This window comes from Pelmatolapia mariae, linkage group LG16_19 (genome assembly GCF_036321145.2).
Source record: "Pelmatolapia mariae isolate MD_Pm_ZW linkage group LG16_19, Pm_UMD_F_2, whole genome shotgun sequence".
NCBI classification, from domain to species: domain Eukaryota; kingdom Metazoa; phylum Chordata; class Actinopteri; order Cichliformes; family Cichlidae; genus Pelmatolapia; species Pelmatolapia mariae.
Window position 1 is genome coordinate 30,583,004 of NC_086241.1, and position 19,408 is coordinate 30,602,411.

A 19,408-nucleotide genomic window follows, 5' to 3' on the forward strand; every position below is an offset into this window, starting at 1 on the left:
ACAGGGATGACAGCTTAGCCATCATTCTCCTGTCGCTCACTGTAATGTTTGCATGCCTCAAACTTTAATGATGACACCTTCAGTATTTCTCAGTTCCATTCTTTAATTCTCAGGCTTGCAGCGGTAACACAGTCTACAGCGCTAACTTGTTTATCTACCGTTTTTCGTTGTCTCTTTCTTTTCTATTTTTTTCCTTCCGCCTTACATTAGACCTTTTCAAAATAAAATCTCTGTAAACATCACACTCACCACCTCCACTGGGTCCAGAGGGCCAGTCTCTGCAGCAGGTACAGCCTGCTCTGCCCTTTTCTGTAGAGGGTATCTGAATTGTGAGTCTAGTCCAGTTTGTTGTTCAGATGAACACCAAGGTACCTGTAGCTATCCACAGCCTCAATGTCTATATCTTGGATGCTTAGTGGTTGCAGTGGAGGATGTTTGTGCCTGCGGAAGTCTACCACCAGCTCCTTGGTTTTACTAGTGTTGATCTGGAGGTAGTTCTGCTGGTACCAGACCACAAAGTCTTGGGTCAGTTCTCTGTACTCCCTCTCATCCCCATCAGTGATGAGGCTGACTATGGCAGAGCCATCAGAGAATTTCTGCAGGAAGCACTGGGTGGAGTTGTGGGAGAAGTCTGCAGTGTAGATGGTGAAGAGGAACGGAGCCAGAAATGTTCCCTGTGGGACCCCTGTACTGCAGACGACCCTGTCCGACACACAGCCCTGAGTTCACATAATGTGGTCGGTCAGGGAGGTAGTCCACCATCCATGTTGTCAGGTGATGGTCCACTCCTGTGTTCTTCAGCTTGCCCTTCAGAACTGTGTGAAGAATGGTGTTAAAGGCACTGGAGAAATCAAAGAACATGATTCTCACAGTGCTCCCAGCGGTCCCCAGGTGAGAGAGGGAATGATGAAGGAGGTGATTGATGGCATCATCATTGACTCCAGTGCCAGGTTGGTAGGTAAACTGAAGTGGGTCCACTGATGTGAAGCTGTGCCAGGTCGAAGCTTGCCAGTATCTTCATCAGGTGGGATTTCAGAGCCACTGGCCTGTAGCTGTTGAGGTCCTTGGGATGTGGAGTCTTTGGCACTGGTACAACATAAGAAGTTTTTCAGAGCTGTGGAGCTCTCCCCAGCCTCAGGCTCAGGTTGAAGATGTGCTCCATCACCCCACACAGTTGATCTGTGCAAGACTTGATAACCCTTGAGCTGATGCCATCTGGACCCGCTGCCTTCCTGGCTCTGATCCTCCTCAGTTCCCTCCTAATCTGGATGGTCGAAAGAGACAGGCTGTATTCGTGTGTTGGTTGTGTGCTGGATGCTATGGTTGGGGGTGGGGAGTAGTGAGCAGGGTGAGAAGAGGAGGTGTGAAGTGACTAAGGTGTCAGAGGGGGAACAGCCGCAGTGGCCACCTGGCGAGCCGGCACGACCCTGCAGGGACGGTCGTGAGCCCCCGCTCGGACCCAGGTCGAGCAGGCTCCCCTGTCACGGGTACCTCCGTCTCCCCACACAGTTCCTCCACCGCTCCCGGCTGGAGAGGACCCTCGTGTGTCTCCTCCATCTCCAGCTGGAGCAGTTCCCCCACCTCCAGTGGGCACGGACCCACTCGCTCCTCCACCACTCCAGAAATCGTTAATCAGAGCCATCTTTATTCATTCCGACTGCAGCTCACAAGCTGCCAGGCGCACATAATGTCACACCACAACTCTCTCAACCCCTGCTTCCCCGTGGTTTTAAACATGGCGAGCGTGATAGCGGATGCTGTGCAGGTGCATCCGCACGACACCGCCGACCATGCCTCACCACACTCATTTATTTCTGATGGCGTAATGTCATTCTTCAATTTGGATTTATCCGAATGAGAGTGTGCATAGCCAAATTACAAAAAAATCTTCCACTAAGGCTGCATTACAGGCTTCAGAAGTATACAAATTGTCATAAAATGACTGAACTGAATATTAATATAATATGGGGTGGTAAGTATGTTTCCATATTCATCCTTTATTGCTGTAACAATGAGGATTATTCTTTATTAGTGTAAATAGCTCCCACAGGTTACCCTGCCTTCCAAGCTACTAAAATAACACCAGAAATAACAAGTGCCATGTTAAATAACAGGTTAACAGGTGAGACTGACATGCTACTCAGGTTACGTCTTATCAGGGTTAGTATGGAAAACACCTGGCTGATTTCGAGGTAGTCAGTACTGGGTGAGTCCCCTCACCCACAGCAGCATCAGAATCCTGCATTATCCACTGGGCAAGACACATAGGATCAGGGATTAGGACCTTTTTTTATCAGTAAGCTGAAATCAACATCCTGTATAGGGGTTTTGTGGGCCTACCGATTGACAAGTGGAGTCAATTAAATAACTGAGACTTCCATTTCTGACCTAGAATGAACAGAGAGAGAGAGATTAGGACACAATAAAAAAACACAAGTACAACATATCCAAAAGGAATGTAGAAAAGAGAGAGAGGCAGGACTACAGGAAGAAAATAGTGAAGCTATTGGCCAAGACGAAGGGAAGGGGGAAATCAATGTCCAATAAAAACTGAAAGAAAGAAGAGGGGAGGAGTTGAGAGGATGTGGTGTGAGGATCAGTTATATTACTAATTCTGGTCACAACTCTGCCAGAGCTGCAGCTCTCTGCAGGTCTGTGGAGATGGATACGCAGGATGGAGCAGAGCTCTGCTTTCCACAACTCTTCAACATCTCCTGCAAGAAACCCACAACTCCTCTGTCTCAAGTTTTGCTCCTTTATATTGTTGTGTCCTCAATGTCTCTGCTAACTGTGACTCTCAACCTGCTCGTCATCATTGCAGTCTCCCACTTCAGGCAGAGTTTCATATTTTTTACCTGCTGCTGTGGTTTTACAAGTCTATACTTGATTTGTTATACCTGTTTGAATAGTTTCTTTCTGTTGATTTTTTAAATTATATTTCCTGTCTTTCTAGGCAGCTCCACACACCCACTAACATCCTGCTCCTTTCTCTGGCTGTCACTGACTTTCTCGTTGGTCTTCTGTTTATGCCTGGAGAAATCCTACGAAATACAGCTTGTTGGTTTCTTGGTCAGCTCACATGTTCTCTGTATAATTATGTATCCTACATCATTGCCGCTGCCTCAGTGGGTAACATGGTGCTGATATCAGTCGACCGTTATGTGGCTATTTGTGACCCTTTGCATTACCCCACCAGAATCACTGACAAAAGAGTGAAACTCTGTGTCTGTTTGTGTTGGCTCTGCTCAGTTTTCTACAGCTATGTGATTTTAATAGATGATCTAAGTCAACCAGGCAAGCATAATTCTTGCTATGGAAAATGTATAATTTTCATTGAATTCATTGCAGGATTTGTTGACCTCGTTTTAGCCTTTATTATTCCACTTACTGTCATCATAATTCTGTATATGAGAGTATTTGTGGTGGCTGTGTCTCAGGCACGTGCCATGCGCTCTCATGTTACAGCTGTCACACTGCAGCTCTCAGTGACTCTAACAGCAAAGAAATCAGAGCTAAAAGCAGCCAGGACTCTGGGTGTTCTTGTTCTTGTGTTTCTAATATGTTTCTGCCCATATTACATTATTTCGCTTTTTGGAAACGAGTTGCTCAATAGCTCATCTGCATCGATTGTGATCTATCTGTATTATTTTAACTCCTGTCTAAATCCTTTGATTTATGCTATGTTCTACCCCTGGTTTAGAAAAGCTGTGAAACTAATTGTGACTCTACAGATACTGCAGCCTGGCTCCTGTGAGGTCAGCATACTGTAGAAGAAAGAAATCTTTCCTTAATGTACCAAGTGGTTTAACAAATTACTTTCTCTATTAATAAAGTGCTACATTAATTTTAAGACATTTAACAAGTAATAATAAACACATTTCTTGAGTAATAACCCCAACGGTGGTTGTCAAATAGTGCTTAGTACTCTATGGTTTCAATTATAGAGGCCTAGAAAAGGGTTAACAACCCACTGGTAACCTCCTGTTACTAGCAACAAAATGTGCATTCCGACACTGTTTGCCAAGTGGTTGCTGGTTATCATTGGGTCAGACTGGTTGAAAACAGCGTCACCAAAAACCACTACATGATTGCTTTAATCACCAAAATGTTGCTGTGGCTACTCAGATGGAAGATTCCAGCTTTTCAAGTTTGCCTTGTTACCAGGCAGCTGCAAACCCGACTATAGCCCTGTGTGACTGATGACTCCTGTGTGGAGTGTATCGTGAGACTCCAAAAGTTGATTCTGTTCATCTGGACGTAGCATTTTGTGGGAGAAACGTTTCGTCACTCATCCAAGTGACTTCTTCAGTCAGACCTGGGGTAGAAAGAGACTGCAATGTCACCCTGGGTACCTTTACATCACAGCTAACAGATGCTAAAAAAGTCTTAATATCCAGCTTTATGTGAGTGAAAATTATCAGAGTGTGTGTGGGTGTATGTGGGTGTGGTTGAAGCAACACTCTGAAGACACTAATCTGAGAGAGTCTGACTTACAAAATGTATGATTTAATAAAAGAAGTTTCATAAAATAAATAAATGGTGATTGACAGCAGAGTTTTAAAATGTAACAGAAACTCTTAATATGAATTTGAATTATTAAGGGATTGTGTTGCAATAAATGTTCAAGTGAAAATGTGCTACAGACAAATTTAATTCTAGCAGAATTACACAAACTGAATGAAGCTTGATGTGAATTTTGTCTATATGTGAGTGAATGTTTAAATATGATGTAAATGTGAACTCTTAATGTTAAGAGTAACAAATGTAGTGTAATGAACTGATTTTAAAGTTTAAACGGTTAAACTTTGTTTTAAATCATGTAAGTCAGGTAGATAGACAGAGATAAGGTGTGAGTGGACATCGGATGATTAAATGTCAAAAACTTGAATGCCCAGCTGAGTGCATCTCTAGGCCTGGCTGTGCTCATCCCTCCTTCAACCTCTTCTCACCAAAAATAAGAATAAACTTAGAGATTCTTAGTTAGATGAGTAAAGTTTAATTGATTTCAATATTTTTTGTGATTTTCATTATTTTATTATACTATTGTTTTGCTGAATCCCATTAATAAAGTTTCCTGCAATTCAAGCCTAAATTGTGGACATTCACTTTTTCACCTTTAGTGAAACAGTAAAGGTAGAAGTCCAGGATTATTTTTTATTAGTGCAAATAGCTCCCACATGTTACCCTGTCTTCCAAGCTTCTAAAATAATACCAGAAATAACAAGTGCCATGTTAAATAACAGGTTAACAGGTGAGACTGATGGGCTACTCAGGCTACTTTTTATCAGGGTTAGTATGGAAAACACCTGGCTGATTCGAGGTAGTCAGTGAGTCCCCTCACCCTTATCAGTGCCAGAATCCTACATTATCCACTGGGTAAGACTCATAGGATCAGGGATTAGGACCTTTTTTTAATCAGCGAGCTGAAATCAACATCCTGTATAGGGGTTTTGTGGGCCTACCGATCGACAAGTGGAGTCAATTAAATAACTGAGACTTCCATTTCTGACCTAGAATGGGCAGAGAGAGAGAGGTTAGAATACACTAAAAGAATCACAAGTACAACATACCCAAAAGGAATGTAGAAAAGAGAGAGAGGCAGGACTACAGGAAGAAAATATTGAAGCTATTGGCAAAGGGAAGGGGGAAATCAATGTCCAACAAGAACTGAAAGAAAGAAGAGGGGAGGAGTTGAGAGGATGTGGCATGGGGATCAGTTATATTACTAATTCTAGTCACAACTCTGCCAGAGCTGGAGCTCTCTGCAGGTCTGTGGAGATGGATACTCAGGATGGAGCAGAGCTCTGCTTTCCACAACTCTTCAACATCTCCTGCAAGAAGCCTACAACTCCTCTGTCTCAATTGTTGCTTCCTTATATTGTTGTGTTCTCAATGTCTCTGCTAACTGTGATTCTCAACCTGCTTGTCATCATCGCAGTCTCCCACTTCAGGCAGAGTTTCACTTTTGTAACTGTTACTGTAGCTTTACAAGTCAGAGTCAGCTTAAGTAAATACATGATTTTACTCATATGTGCACTAGACTTACATTTTAACTGTTAGACTATTTTTATATAATGATCTGTATATATTAGATGTTAATATTAGATGACAGACTTAGAGAGTTTAGATATTCATTATATGAGGTACTTCATACCATATTCCTTCTCCTACCAGTAATCTTTACATTCAGTCTGCTACAACTTATCTTCTGTCTACACTTGAACATACTACACCTATAACTGAATTATTTTCAGATGTTTCAGATGATTTTGTTTCTCTCTCTTCTTTCAGGCAGCTCCACACACCCACTAACATCCTCCTCCTCTCTTTGGCTGTGTCAGACTTTTTCATTGGTCTGTTGTTGATGCCTGCAAATATCATCCGAAAGAAGGTTTGTTGGTTTCTTGGTCAGCTTGCATGTTTAGTGTTTACTTATGTATCCTTCATTATTACCTCGGCCTCAGTGGGCATCATGGTGCTGATATCAGTCGACAGGTATGCGGCTATTTGTGACCCTCTGCATTACCCCACCAGAATAACTCAGAGAAGAGTGAAACTCTGTGTCTGTCTGTGTTGGCTCTGCTCTGTTATCTACAACATTTTGCTCATAAAGGATGAACTGGTTCAACCAGGGCAACATAATTCCTGTTATGGAGAGTGTAAAATTCTGGTAGACTACATTGCAGGAACCACTGATATTATTTTAACCTTTATTATTCCTGTTACTGTCATCATAGTTCTGTATATGAGAGTATTTGTGGTGGCTGTGTCTCAGGCCCGTGCCATGCGCTCTCAGGTTACAGCTGTCACACTGCAGCTCTCAGTGATTCTAACAACAAAGAAATCAGAGTTAAAAGCAGCCAGGACTCTGGGTGTTCTTGTTCTTGTGTTTCTATTATGTTTCTGTCCTCATTATTGTATTTTTGTTTTTGGAGGAAAGGTGCTTAATAGTTCATCTGCAACTATTGTGATCTATCTGTATTATTTTAACTCCTGTCTAAATCCTTTGATTTATGCTATGTTCTACCCCTGGTTTAGAAAAGCTGTGAAACTCATTGTGACTCTACAGATACTGCAGCCTGGCTCCTGTGAGGTCAGCATACTGTAGGAGAAAGAAATCTCCTTTAAAAAGATGTTTATGGGCAAAACTAAACAAGCAGAAGGTAAAATCGTTTCTGTCTTTATAAGAGAAATGATAGAGATTGCAAATTATTACTCAGTATATTAATAAAAGGGCAAGGTACTACAGCTTTATTCCTTTATTAGACAAGTTGCAAAATGCCTTGGCTTATCTTAGAACCATATTGTAGACTGTATATTTGATATATTAATAACAAATTAAAATGTAATATTTTTAATTGTTATATAAATTGCATTACATTTGAGTTGTACAGTATAATATTAATCTAGTCTTCTTAAGAATCAAAAGTTGCACTGAATTCAAAATAGGCCTATTAGGCCTACAAGTTTCTATTTATAATTACTGTAAAGTACTAAAAATACTCTCAGTTTTGCCTAAGTTTAGTTGAATGCAACTAAACTGACATGGGCGAGTGTATGAAAGCATCAGGAGGATTTGAACTGTAAACTGAAACAGAGCTGCAGACACTGACACAGAGCATAAACATATATTCTGAAATCACTGCCCACTGGTGGGCTAAACAGTTAGCCCTAAAACTTAAAACCAACATGACAAACACCTTAATGTTCTTAGATGACTCAAAAGTGCCCCATTTCACAAAAAATGGTACAATTTTAAAGCTGTAGGGTATACTAATTAAAACAGTTTAAAGGTAGGACATCAAAAATAGGTTTCACATGTGGGCATCCAAGTATAACATACAAATTAGTTAGTATAATAAACAATTATATATAATATTTATGATTTAGTTTTGTCTGTCTTTGTCTATTTGAGAATTGTAGTGGTTTAAATGTTGTGGAGGGATGAAAGCACAAGCACCACTTGCTGAAATGCAGTTCAAAACACTGTTTTACAGATCGTTCTACACACTCACTGTTGTGCCTCTCTTCTTACCTCCATCAATCCAAATTTTCACATTTATGTCACAATGAATGTCCTAGAAGAAGCTCTTTTAGCACATAGATAATATAGTCATAGATTTTTCCATCGATTATTAAACATGAATTGAAATCTGTGCGAAAACAGGCGATATAAAGGAATTTAACACCATGCTTTGTAAATCTCCAAAAGTTGATTCTGTTCATCTGGCCGTAGTGTTTTCAGTGGGAGAAACGTTTCGTCACTCATCTAAGTGTCTTCTTCAGTCTCAGCTGACTGCAGGTTTCCCCAATCTTATAAACAGTACATTTGCATAATGACTGAAGCCAGCCTGAGGTTGTTTGGTTTCTCCGATGTATAGTCCTGGCAATCCTCCTGGCACTTAACAGCGTACACTATGTTACTCTGTTTGTGTCAGGGGACCCGATCCTTGGGGTGGACCAATTTTTGGTGCAGCGTGTTTTGGGGTTTAAAAACCACAGAGAAAAAATGTGTCTCAACTGTTCCGATACTCCTGACACATACGGGATCACTACAGGTTTTAGGCAGCAGTTGTCATTCTCTCCTGGATCGGCTGGAAAAGAAAGCTCCAGGGTAGCTTCAGAATCAACTTTTGGAGATTTACATACCTGGATGATTGAGCATGCATCAAGACATGCTTTGTAAAAGTTTCCTGACTTTGCTCCAAAAGTTGAAAGTGTTTTTTCCCCCTTTCTCAGACTGGACTTTTGTTCCGTATATATAATTATTATGCCCCAGAAGCCATTTAAATTCTATTTGACAGATCATCAGTGTTTTAGGGCAATTGTTGTTATGAAGCAGTGCTTAGTATCGCCTCTATCACAAATGTTAAAGGGCACCTTAAAACCTCGTGGCAACCTTTGGTAATGTGCATTCCCTGACCAGTTGGCGAGTGGACCCGGGCCACGTAGACTGAAAGCTGAGTCCTCAGGAGGATGCAGCCTATGAATTTGGACACCCCACTGGAATCAAAAGAAAAAACATACTCCAAGCACCAAAACCATCATGGACTATTAAACTACCCTGAACACAATTAATTAATAACAATTAACCACCGTTCTCTGTGCTCTCCACTGTTTTTAAACATGCAATGTGTTAATATACAAAAACATACAAAAGTCTTCGGCTCTAAGCTATTTCAATAAAACCCCACAAATTATTGTAGCCACATGCATGTAATGACCTCAGACCAGCAGCCTGAAATCCACACTGACAAAGAAACAGCCTGGCGATCTGCGAACTGAAGCAAAGCATAAATATATTAAATAAGCAAGTTACTTCGGAGTGACTATCTCTCCCAGTTTACTCTACTCTTTTTGTAGGCTGTCTTCATAATAGGGTCCCACCCTAACAGGTATCATGAGAAGAGTTGGGAGGGGCCACTATGACGATATAATGGGAGTGAACCACAAAGCCTTCTCCTACTTGTCAAAAAGTTCGAACACACCACCACTCTGCACCAAGGAGCCCCACACAGCTCCAAGTTCAAACAAAATACCCCCTACTTTCTTCTACTTGTGCTAATAAAGAGAAAAGAAGAACCCAACCCTGCCTAAAAGGGGCGCTACTAAGACTCAAGTTTCACCTCTCAAAATGTTTTCTGCGTTGGTGTCCTGTCAATCGCCTGGTAACCATACTTATTGTGAAACAAGACCTTATCCCTAAGGCTCTGAGAGACTACTAATTGGTGTATTGGCGCCCCACCATCTGGCTGCAAATTAAGGCATCTGGAAGAAGGGTACCAGAAAGCAAGGTCTCAATATGTGCCATTGAGGCAGATGACTGACAATAGCAGGAGAGAGCATCCATATTACCATTGGCCCAACCTGGATGATATTTAATTGAAAAGTTCAAGGAGGATATTTGAGCAGCTCAGCACTGTTTCAAAGCTCCAAGGTTTGCTGTGGTCTGATAGCTCTAGGGATCGTTAACTTTGTGAAGACCACATTTATGAACCAGCATATGAACTTTTCGCCCCTTGTAAAGTTAGGAACTCAAGTTTCCTGGAGCTGTAATTTGACATTTTGCATTCAGTGGGCTTTAATCCTCAGCTAGCATGAGCTATAGAACGTACCCTATCATTTGAATACTGTTGTGAAAGCCGGGCACCCAAAAAACCGTAACTAACATCAACCTTCAAAATGAAGGTTGAATGCAACTAAACTGACATGGGTGCCTGGACTTCTTTTTTTTTCTTTCAGTACAGTTTACTTAAAGAAAAAAAAAGAAGTCAAGGCACATATTTAACAGCTTTTGGTAAGGTAAGGTGATTAGAGAAAATTGTATTCCTTTGCATCCTTAGTAGTATTAGTACCAGTTTTAGCTTATGCTTATTGACAAAGAGGTTTCTTCACACATAGCTCTGCACAAAACCAGTCATTGCAGAGCTATGAATTATCTTCCCCTCTGATGTTGATGGGAACAAAGGTCGTACCTCTGGATAAACAATTATTACAAATGTTAAAACAAAGAAATCCTTGACTAGTTCTATAACACATGATATAAATACTAAAAGTTAAATAGAAATTCCTTTCTTAGGGCACTGCTGTTAGCTCCTGTTTGCTGCCATTCATGGCTGTTACTGAAACTTTTTTTGCAGTGGATCTAACATGGGTAGACTCGCATTCAGCAAATAAACTTTAATGATGTGAAAATGTAATTAAACTGTTGATCAGAGGGAAATTACTTAAAAAGTTTTAGGATGTTAAAACGTACAGCAGCTAGCTAGCTTGTAATGTTATGTTGTTGTTTAGCCATTTCTTGTCATCTGTCCAGGGATTGGGGGTTGCATGATGATAACTTAATTGCGACAATAAAGAGATTAAATTAAGTTAGAACCTGGAGGATTTCTTTTGTTAAAACACTAACTACAATTCAGGAGTGATGATTAAGGTGAGGGGGAAAAGGATGAGATGGATATGAGCAGGCAAGAGTAGAAATGGAAGAGGTGGATGAACAAGATGAGAAAGAAAAAACTAAGAAAGGATAATGAAAATATAAATATAAAACTTTTAAATGGTCAAATACCATTTGAAACAGATACTAGCGACTTTAAATAACATAATTGTTATACTGTTATACTATTTTTGCAATGCCTATTTTTTTTTCTCGGGTACTTATATCTGAAACAACAAGAAAGTGATTTAAAAAAGACTTGCTTTCTGTCTATGATGATTGCTGCAGCTAACCATGCACAAGAATGTAGGTATTGTGAGGGGAAAAATAAATAGTGGCAATTTCTATGTAAACTACCACTTATCTCGTCCAATATGATGGAAGCTCTTGAATGACATCCTCATGACATCACATACAAAACCTCCAAGAAAGAGGGATGAGGACAGGCAGACAGTGAGAGAGATATGGTTACGATCAAAAAATAATGAACATAATGGCCCAAAGTAAGGGAAGATGGGCATCAGTGTCCAACAGACACTGAGAGAATGATAAGGGGAGGAGTTTAAAGAAGGTGTGAGGATATTACTAATCCTGGTCACAACGCTCTCTGCAGGTCTGTGAAGATGGATACCCAGGGCAGAGCAGATCTCTGCTTTCCACAACTCTTCAACACCTCCTGCAAGAAGCCTACAACTCCTCTATCACAAGTTTTGCTCTTTCACATTCTGATGCCATCAATGTCTCTGCTAACTGTGACTCTCAACCTGCTTGTCATCATTGCAGTCTCCCACTTCAGGCAGAGTTTCACTTTTTTTACCTGCTGCTGTTGCTTTACAAGTCTATACCTGATTTCTTATACCTGTTTGAATAGTTTCTTTCTGTTGATTTTTTTAAATTATATTTTCCTATCTTTCTAGGCAGCTCCACAAACCCACTAACATCCTGCTCCTTTCTCTGGCTGTCACTGACTTTCTCATTGGTCTTCTGTTTATGCCTGGAGAAATCCTGCGAAATACAGCGTGTTGGTTTCTTGGTCAGCTCACATGTTCTCTGTATAATTATATATCCTTCATTGTTACCTCTGCCTCAGTGGGCGACATGGTGCTGATATCAGTCGACCGTTATGTGGCTATTTGTGACCCTCTGCATTACCCCACCAGAATCACAGAGAGAAGAGTGAAACTCTGTGTTTGTCTGTGTTGGCTCTGCTCAGTTTTCTACTGCTATATGATTGTAAGAGATGATCTAAGTCAACCAGGCAAGCATAATTCTTGCTTTGGAGAATGTATAATTTTTGTTGAATTCACTGCAGGATTTGTTGACCTTGTTTTATCCTTTATTATTCCAGTTACTGTCATTGTATTTCTGTATATGAGAGTATTTGTGGTGGCTGTGTCGCAGGCCCGTGCCATGCGCTCTCAGGTTACAGCTGTGACACTGCAGCTCTCAGTGACTCTAACAGCAACTAAATCAGAGTTAAAAGCAGCCAGGACTCTGGGTGTTCTTGTTCTTGTGTTTCTAATATGTTTCTGCCCATATTACATTGTTTCACTTTTTGGAGACGAGTTGCTCAATAGTGCCTCTGCATCTATTGTATTCTATTTCTTTCTTTTAAACTCCTGTCTAAACCCTTTGATCTATGCTATGTTCTACCCCTGGTTTAGAAAAGCTGTGAAACTAATTGTGACTCTACAGATACTGCAGCCTGTCTCCTGTGAAGTCAGCATACTGTAGAAGAAAGAAATCTGTTCTAAAAAGATTACCATAATCAAAACTAAGTGACGACCCTTCTCTTCTCTTCGACAAATGTTTGCATTATTCTCTTTATGGTATAAAGAGGGATTTTCTTTTTAAGTAACTGTGTATTTTCTCTGAGTTTCTAATGCAGTAAAAGTTCTCCTTGGTGGGCTGGTGCTACATCAGAATTCTTAGATCTAAGCAGCATCACATACATGAAATATCTACCTGCACATCTGCACATGAACAGTGATGCCCCGGTTGAGGCCACTATTATTGCTGCCAGAGGGGACATACATACATACAGGCTTTTTTATGCACATTGAAATTTGAGTGGACAGGAGTGCATTATTGTTTATATCAATAAAATGACAAGCAAGTTACATTTAATTTTGAATTGTTTCCGTTTTCACATTCTATTTAATTGGTTAGTATTTTAAGAAAAAGGCTAAATGGGACATGTGTTTTGTAAATAATATAATTGTTTGTTGAACTGTTTTCCTCATATATTGCCCAAAATACTCTCAGTCAGAGAGAGGATAAGAATGTGGCAGCTGGTGGAGTCACCAGCTTCTTCTAATCAAGCTGTCTTTTTCTTATGCAAAATTTTTTGCGGGTCATGTTTCTCCCTCAAATGGTAAATGGACTGATTCTTATATAGTGTTTTTCTACTAGTATTCAAAGCGCTGTATACAACATGCCACATTCACCCAATCACACCCATTCTCCCCAGCAACTTGGGGTTAGTATCTTGGGATGCAGACTGGAGGAGCCAGGGATGGAACAACCAACCTTCCAATCAGTAGGTGACTTGCTCTACCTCCTGAGCTACAGTCCAAAGACATGCGATTAGTGGGGATAGGTTAATTGGAAACACTAAATTGCCCATAAGTGTGAATGCAGGAGTAAATGTGAGCGTGAATGGTTGTCTCTGTCTATGTTTTAGCCCTGAGACAGGCTGGCGACCTGTCCAGGGTGTACCCTGCCTCTCGCCCTATGGTAGCTGGGATAGGCTCCAGCACCCCCAGTGACCCTGAAAAGGACAAGCAAAAGCGAATGGATGGATATGAGTAACTGTATTCCTTTACAGTTACCGTTTAAAAAGGTGGTATTCAGAATACAGTTACTTTGTTGAAATAAAGGGATTACACAGCGGTCTTTTCCTGTTTGATATGTTCGGCTATGCCCTCTCTATTTTTGGTAATTCCACGCCGGTGGAAACCCAAACAAAACACGCATTAAGAGGCTCAAATGCCTGTGTCTCAATCTCGCGTCTCATAATGACGTGAAGAAATATTTTTTAAAATGATTTAATATGAAGGCAATAGCAGAGTGTTACAGGCGTAGCCCTAAAGAATGTAGCCTCATGGGCAGTGTAGTCCGTGCTGCAGGGAGAATGGACTACCATACCCGTTATGTGTCTGTGAGCAAGGGAGGGAGAAAAAGGATAGTGGAAAAGTACGAGCTGTCACCGAGCAGAAACAGGAGCTGGAAGCATGTAAATATAATAAAAACCACTGCAGCCACTGACGAGCAGAGTTGTAAATAAGCTATTAAGACTCGACTGTACACTGTTTGTGTTTTCCTCTGAAATAATAAGTTCTGTTAGAGCAGCCTTTCAACGCCTCTCTCTGTCTCTCACTAGCAAAGTTGACCCAAACAATAAAGTAAAGCTAGTTTTCAGCTACGAGCCCAACACGAACCCGACGTATTAGCCAGAGGTCCCTTTACTACGGTTTGGAGCCATGGATCTGTTTTATATATGCCTAGAATAGTTTTCTATATGAGATCGCTGCAAAAAGTGCAGCCTTACCTAATGTCCACCCTACTGTTACTCATTTTATATTAAGATTTAAAAATCTAGTTGCTATTGGTATGGCAAGCAACCTTCAGTAATAGTAATAAATCACACAGCAATAGTACATTCATGTAGTTGTAAAAAAGCATGATAATATTAAATAATATTAAGTAATCCAAAGTATTCAGATTACGTTACTCTCATTGAGTAACATAACGGAATACGTTTACCACATGAACAAAACATTTTCTAAAATGAAGATAACAGTTGTATAGTCAATAAACAACACCACAGCATATGCAATAATCAGCTTTTTACATTTTCCCTAATTTTGAACACAACAATGTCTACTTACAACTGCTTGCATTTTCAGAACTGTATTTTCATATAGTGAAGCTGCAGGGGACAGCCCTTGTTTTCAGACAGTAAGCCGCATTGCTTAGAGGGTCAGGTTCGTCAGCTATTACCTCTCTGTTACTGGTTTGGTTGCACAGAGGAAACAAACTCATGTGAGCTTTTGTCTCTCTCTGCACATTAACAAATCTGCATGTATTTAAAGCTGCCAGAAGGGGGCACTAAACAGTCAATTTTTTCACAGCATGGTGTAGGTCTACACAAAATAATCTATTGTATGTTGGATTTTAATAAAGTTTTAAAATACATGAAAAACCATGATGTTTGAGAACAGCATTATGAAATGTTAAGAAAAATTCAACTACCCAAGTACTCTGAGACTGAAGTGCTCTATTGGAATAATATGGTTGGATCTTGGTTGGTCTTTAAGATAAGATAGGGCCTGATTATTCAAGATTTTGTATATGAGGAGAAAGAGTTTAAATTCAATTCTGGATTTAACAGGGAGAAAATGAAGAGAAGTCAGTATGGAAGAAATATGCGCTCTCTTTCTAGTCCCTGTCAGTACTCTTGCTGCAGCATTTTGGATTGATTGAAGGCTTTTCAGGGAGTTTTTCAGGACATCCTGATAATAATGAATTACAGTAGTCCAGCCTATAAGTAAGAAATGCTCAAACTAGTTTTTAAGCATCACTCTGAGACAGGATATTTCTAATTTTAGAGATATATTACTCCCTCGCCACATCACGTTTCCCCTTTCGCAGGCTCATCAACATTGCAAATTTAACTGTAAATTTCATTATATCATTGGTTTCTTGGCCTATAAGTATTTACATTTTTTACAAAAAAAATTGGATTTATTCTTTTAATTATTGTCGCAGAATAAAATCCTTAAAAGCCTAAAAAATTACTAATAATATAAATTCCATTGTATACACACTATCCCACATAGCAGACAGGTCTGGCCCAGATCTGGTCTCAAACCAGCACTGCTGGCTGACTTCTGGCATGGTGGTATGTGTGGTATGTCATCTAGATATGGGCAAGGTCTGGAAATGATGGCACTGTTTATGTGATGCCATGCCACTTCTGACCAGATTATGGTTTGGTTTATGTGGCCCAGGCTCATGGAAAACAGGTCTTCCCCGGATCCGGCATCAAGCTGGCACTTCTGACTGACTGGTGTCATGGCAGGGTGTATGTCAACCAGATGTGGGCCAGGTGTGGCAATGATGTCACTATTTATGTTCTTGTTTTCCTATTTTAGTTATAAGTCAAGAGTGTGAATGTGTATGAATGTAGTTAGGAAGTACTCAGTTTAGAGAAAGTGTGTGATTCGGTGAATGTGGCATGTTGTATAGAGCACTTTGAGTAATTTGGGAGAGTTGAAGAGCACTATATAAGAATCAGTCCATTCCCTGTCTGAACAGAGTTTCGTCATGTTACTTTTGCACTATTATGTTCCAACACATGTTGTTATTACATGGCTTGATTAAAGTACACATTAGGCTGACATATGGGGCCAGAGCTGAAACTGTTCTGGGCCAGCACAGGGCCAGCAGTGTGTCTGCAACTGGCTTTGTGTTGGCCCATGTGTGGATTACCTCTGGCAAACCAGATCTGGGCCACCAAAGGCCATCATTCTTTGCAGTATGTGGGCCATGTGTGGGCCAGATCCGGGCCATACCAATTTTGCTTTGTGGGATGTCTTACCAGCTCTTGGTTTTTCAAAGATCAAGTGTCAATTTTATATTTAATATTCAATTTATTTCTCCTTTATTTATGCTCCTAAGATTAAAATTCTACTTGTCTAGCTAAGATAACCTGGGTTCTAGCATGTTTGGACCATCACTGTGACTACTTAGGACATTTTACTGTGAGGCATCAAGGTTGGAATCAGGCTTTATAGGCCACAAGAGGGAAAAAGGTGCGGAGAAATGATATCCATATATGATATTATGAATGAAAATTTGTAGCCTTTAAACAGCAGAATAAAACTACCTGTCAAAACAATGCAAAGATAGAAAATTTGGAAAAAGCAAGGAGCATGCTTTTTTTCAGATTGATGTTTTACATCTGGATCTGCATATGCAGTCTCTTCAATCTGATTTCAGTACAGCTATTTATGAATGTACTTTGAAGAAAAAAATAAAGGTCAATACAATATTTGTTTTTGCTGTTACCATTAAATTTTATATTGATGAGTCAGCCTTTGTTCATTCTACAAACTTGCCAGAAGATGGCGCTCCTGACTAAATTTTGCGATGCCAGAAATGAAACGAATATCTGTAAATTAGATCACAGTTGCTGTTTCAACCACTGGCTTATTGGAGCCAACAACCTTTCAAGCCACAAGAGGTCTCCCTCTGCACAATGCACGCCAGACTGAACATACTGTAACCCACTCCTTTATGGACTTGAAGCCCTCTGACTCGCTTCAGAGTCTCATCTGGATGTTAAAAGACTGCTTGGTCAGATATTAACCTCAATTTAAACAAACCTGAAAAGAGCAGCAATTCTTGTATTATTGATGTAGCTACACAGTAAATTTTGTCATGGAGTAAAAAAATTAAGGTTCAATAGAAAGTTGACTGGGATACTAATAAAATACTATGGCTCTTGGCCTTTGAGAGCTAGGGCTTTAGGTGGAAAAAATGCTAAAACTTTGTGTATAGATGCAGAAAAATATTTAAATATCATTTCATAAACTGAATTCTTGAACAAAGAAAACCTTAAGTGAAGCCAAAGTTTTAAAAAAAAGAGGCAAAGATTGATTTGGGGATTTTGTTCAACTTAATGCCAGTTTGATGTATTTGAATGAAGTTGACAAGCTGATGAAGTAGTGTTTTTTGATGAATGGCAGTTTAATGTTGGCTTAATATTTGCATTTGCTATACAAGTTTCTTAAAAATGTAGATTATATCTAAGATTTATTGAACTTCATTGAATTAAACATTTGGAAGCAATTTTGTGGAAAACAGCATGAGATCTGCAAGCCTCGAGATCAAATACTGTATGTTGAATTTGTACAAAGATTATTCCCCCCCCCCCCCCATCCTTCATGGTTTGGTTGTGGCTTAATAAATGGACAGATGGGGGCCTATGGATTCTGCAAAAGGCGTCTTTAATCTCTGATCAGTTTTTATATTGCAAGTTTTGCTGTGAAGCAGCCATCTGGTGGGGGGTAGTCAAATCACCATGGTGTTGTTGTTGCCATGACCAGGCGTTGTGACAAGTTTTGCAACAGCGAGATATATAACTATAACTACTTTCTAATCATATTGTTTATCATTTTTTCATACTCAAGGCAGTCATCCACTTTATTAAATTTAAACCAGCAAAGCCTTAACATAAAAATGACAATTTAAACCTGAAATAGTATCATAGGATAAGAATACTAATGCAAACGGTCCAAAACTTCACAAGCTTAAGTTGGTCTCTAAAAGGCATAAAATAAAGAAATATTTCATTACCCCATCAGTATACTGTACATGTCTATATGACCTGGTAAATGTGCTATAGTCAACTATAAATTGTTCAGTGACACATGTTGGTGAAAGATATCATTTTAGGCATGTATTTGTTCCTCTAACAATCTTAAATAGACCTATGACTGACAAGCAGGAGAAGGATCCAAAATGGAGGACTCGGATAACCACACATAAACACAAAAAGATGCTTTATTACTGATCTCTTACAAAAAAACAGATCAGTGCACATAATCCAACAACTGGGAATCTTCTAGGAAAAAATCAAAATCAAGACGCAGGGACTATGGCAGTTAAATTTTCTTAAGCCTGAAAAGAGAGCCCAGAGGAGGTGCAGGAGTCTAGTTCACATGGACCACTTGAATTAAATTCTGCAGAGAAGATGTTTTTTGTATATTTGGTACCAACATTTGTTTCTATTTCACCTATCAAACAAACACAGTCGTCTTGGTGAAGTAGTAAATGTTATAGGAAACAACCATTAGGTTCCAGCACATTTACCACAGCTTTTTTTATTGTTAAACTGGAGCAATGTGCCGTACGAACTCACTCACTGGACAAGCCTATGTGGTTGTGTTTAGCTCGACATGTCTGGAACTGTTGCTGCACATTCCTCTGTCAGCCAGCATGACTCCCGCTGCCATTCAAAGGGTCCGACTCTCAACATGCAGGAGGTTCAGCTGCAGAGTCATGGTGAAGTGCAGAAGACATTTTCTTTCAGGATTGTAAGGTTGTAAGACTATTGACATGTCATTGCTGTAGTTGGACGACAACCAAAACATACCTGTTCACCTCAGGCTAAATCACATGAAGGTGCTACATTATGTCCTGTTGCTTCTAAAGAGGGCCAAAAATACACTAAGAATAGTGGCAAATTCCAGCTATAATCAAAACTCTTCTTTCCCCCTAGTTTTCATATTCTTGTTTAAATTCTTAATGCTTGTTGCTTATACTTAAGTATTTTATTTATTTATTTTTATAAAAATTGTATTCCACTGTCAATTTATCTATTTGAATTTTTGTAAATATGTACATCAAATATATTCACTATCCCAGCAAACAAAAAAATCTTTCTAATGTATAAGGTCAGTTCTT

At 39.8% G+C, this 19,408-nt stretch overlaps 3 protein-coding genes across 3 annotated transcripts; all 3 read left to right on the plus strand.

Annotated features, from left to right (window-relative positions):
- Positions 1–2,661: 2,661 nt before the first annotated feature.
- LOC134645706 (trace amine-associated receptor 13c-like) lies at positions 2,662–3,770 on the plus strand. Its single transcript, XM_063499248.1, has 2 exons — positions 2,662–2,834; positions 2,954–3,770. Exons 1-2 carry the CDS (start codon positions 2,662–2,664, stop codon positions 3,768–3,770), a joined length of 990 nt encoding a protein of 329 aa, XP_063355318.1.
- A 2,008-nt stretch (positions 3,771–5,778) lies between these two features.
- Positions 5,779–7,108, plus strand: LOC134645669 (trace amine-associated receptor 13c-like). The gene is made up of 2 exons (XM_063499200.1): positions 5,779–5,951; positions 6,292–7,108. Exons 1-2 carry the CDS (start codon positions 5,779–5,781, stop codon positions 7,106–7,108), a joined length of 990 nt encoding a protein of 329 aa, XP_063355270.1.
- A 4,451-nt stretch (positions 7,109–11,559) lies between these two features.
- LOC134645743 (trace amine-associated receptor 13c-like) lies at positions 11,560–12,670 on the plus strand. Its single transcript, XM_063499311.1, has 2 exons — positions 11,560–11,732; positions 11,854–12,670. The coding sequence occupies exons 1-2, from the start codon at positions 11,560–11,562 to the stop codon at positions 12,668–12,670; spliced, it is 990 nt and encodes a 329-aa protein (XP_063355381.1).
- Positions 12,671–19,408: the final 6,738 nt, after the last annotated feature.

Coding starts and splice junctions, on each gene's coding strand:
- LOC134645706 (XM_063499248.1), top strand. CDS start 2,662: ATGGATACGCAGGATGGAGCAGAGCTCTGCTTTCCACAACTCTTCAAC. Junction 2,835..2,953: donor ATTGCAGTCTCCCACTTCAG/GCAGAGTTTCAT, acceptor CTGTCTTTCTAG/GCAGCTCCACACACCCACTA.
- LOC134645669 (XM_063499200.1), top strand. CDS start 5,779: ATGGATACTCAGGATGGAGCAGAGCTCTGCTTTCCACAACTCTTCAAC. Junction 5,952..6,291: donor ATCGCAGTCTCCCACTTCAG/GCAGAGTTTCAC, acceptor CTCTTCTTTCAG/GCAGCTCCACACACCCACTA.
- LOC134645743 (XM_063499311.1), top strand. CDS start 11,560: ATGGATACCCAGGGCAGAGCAGATCTCTGCTTTCCACAACTCTTCAAC. Junction 11,733..11,853: donor ATTGCAGTCTCCCACTTCAG/GCAGAGTTTCAC, acceptor CTATCTTTCTAG/GCAGCTCCACAAACCCACTA.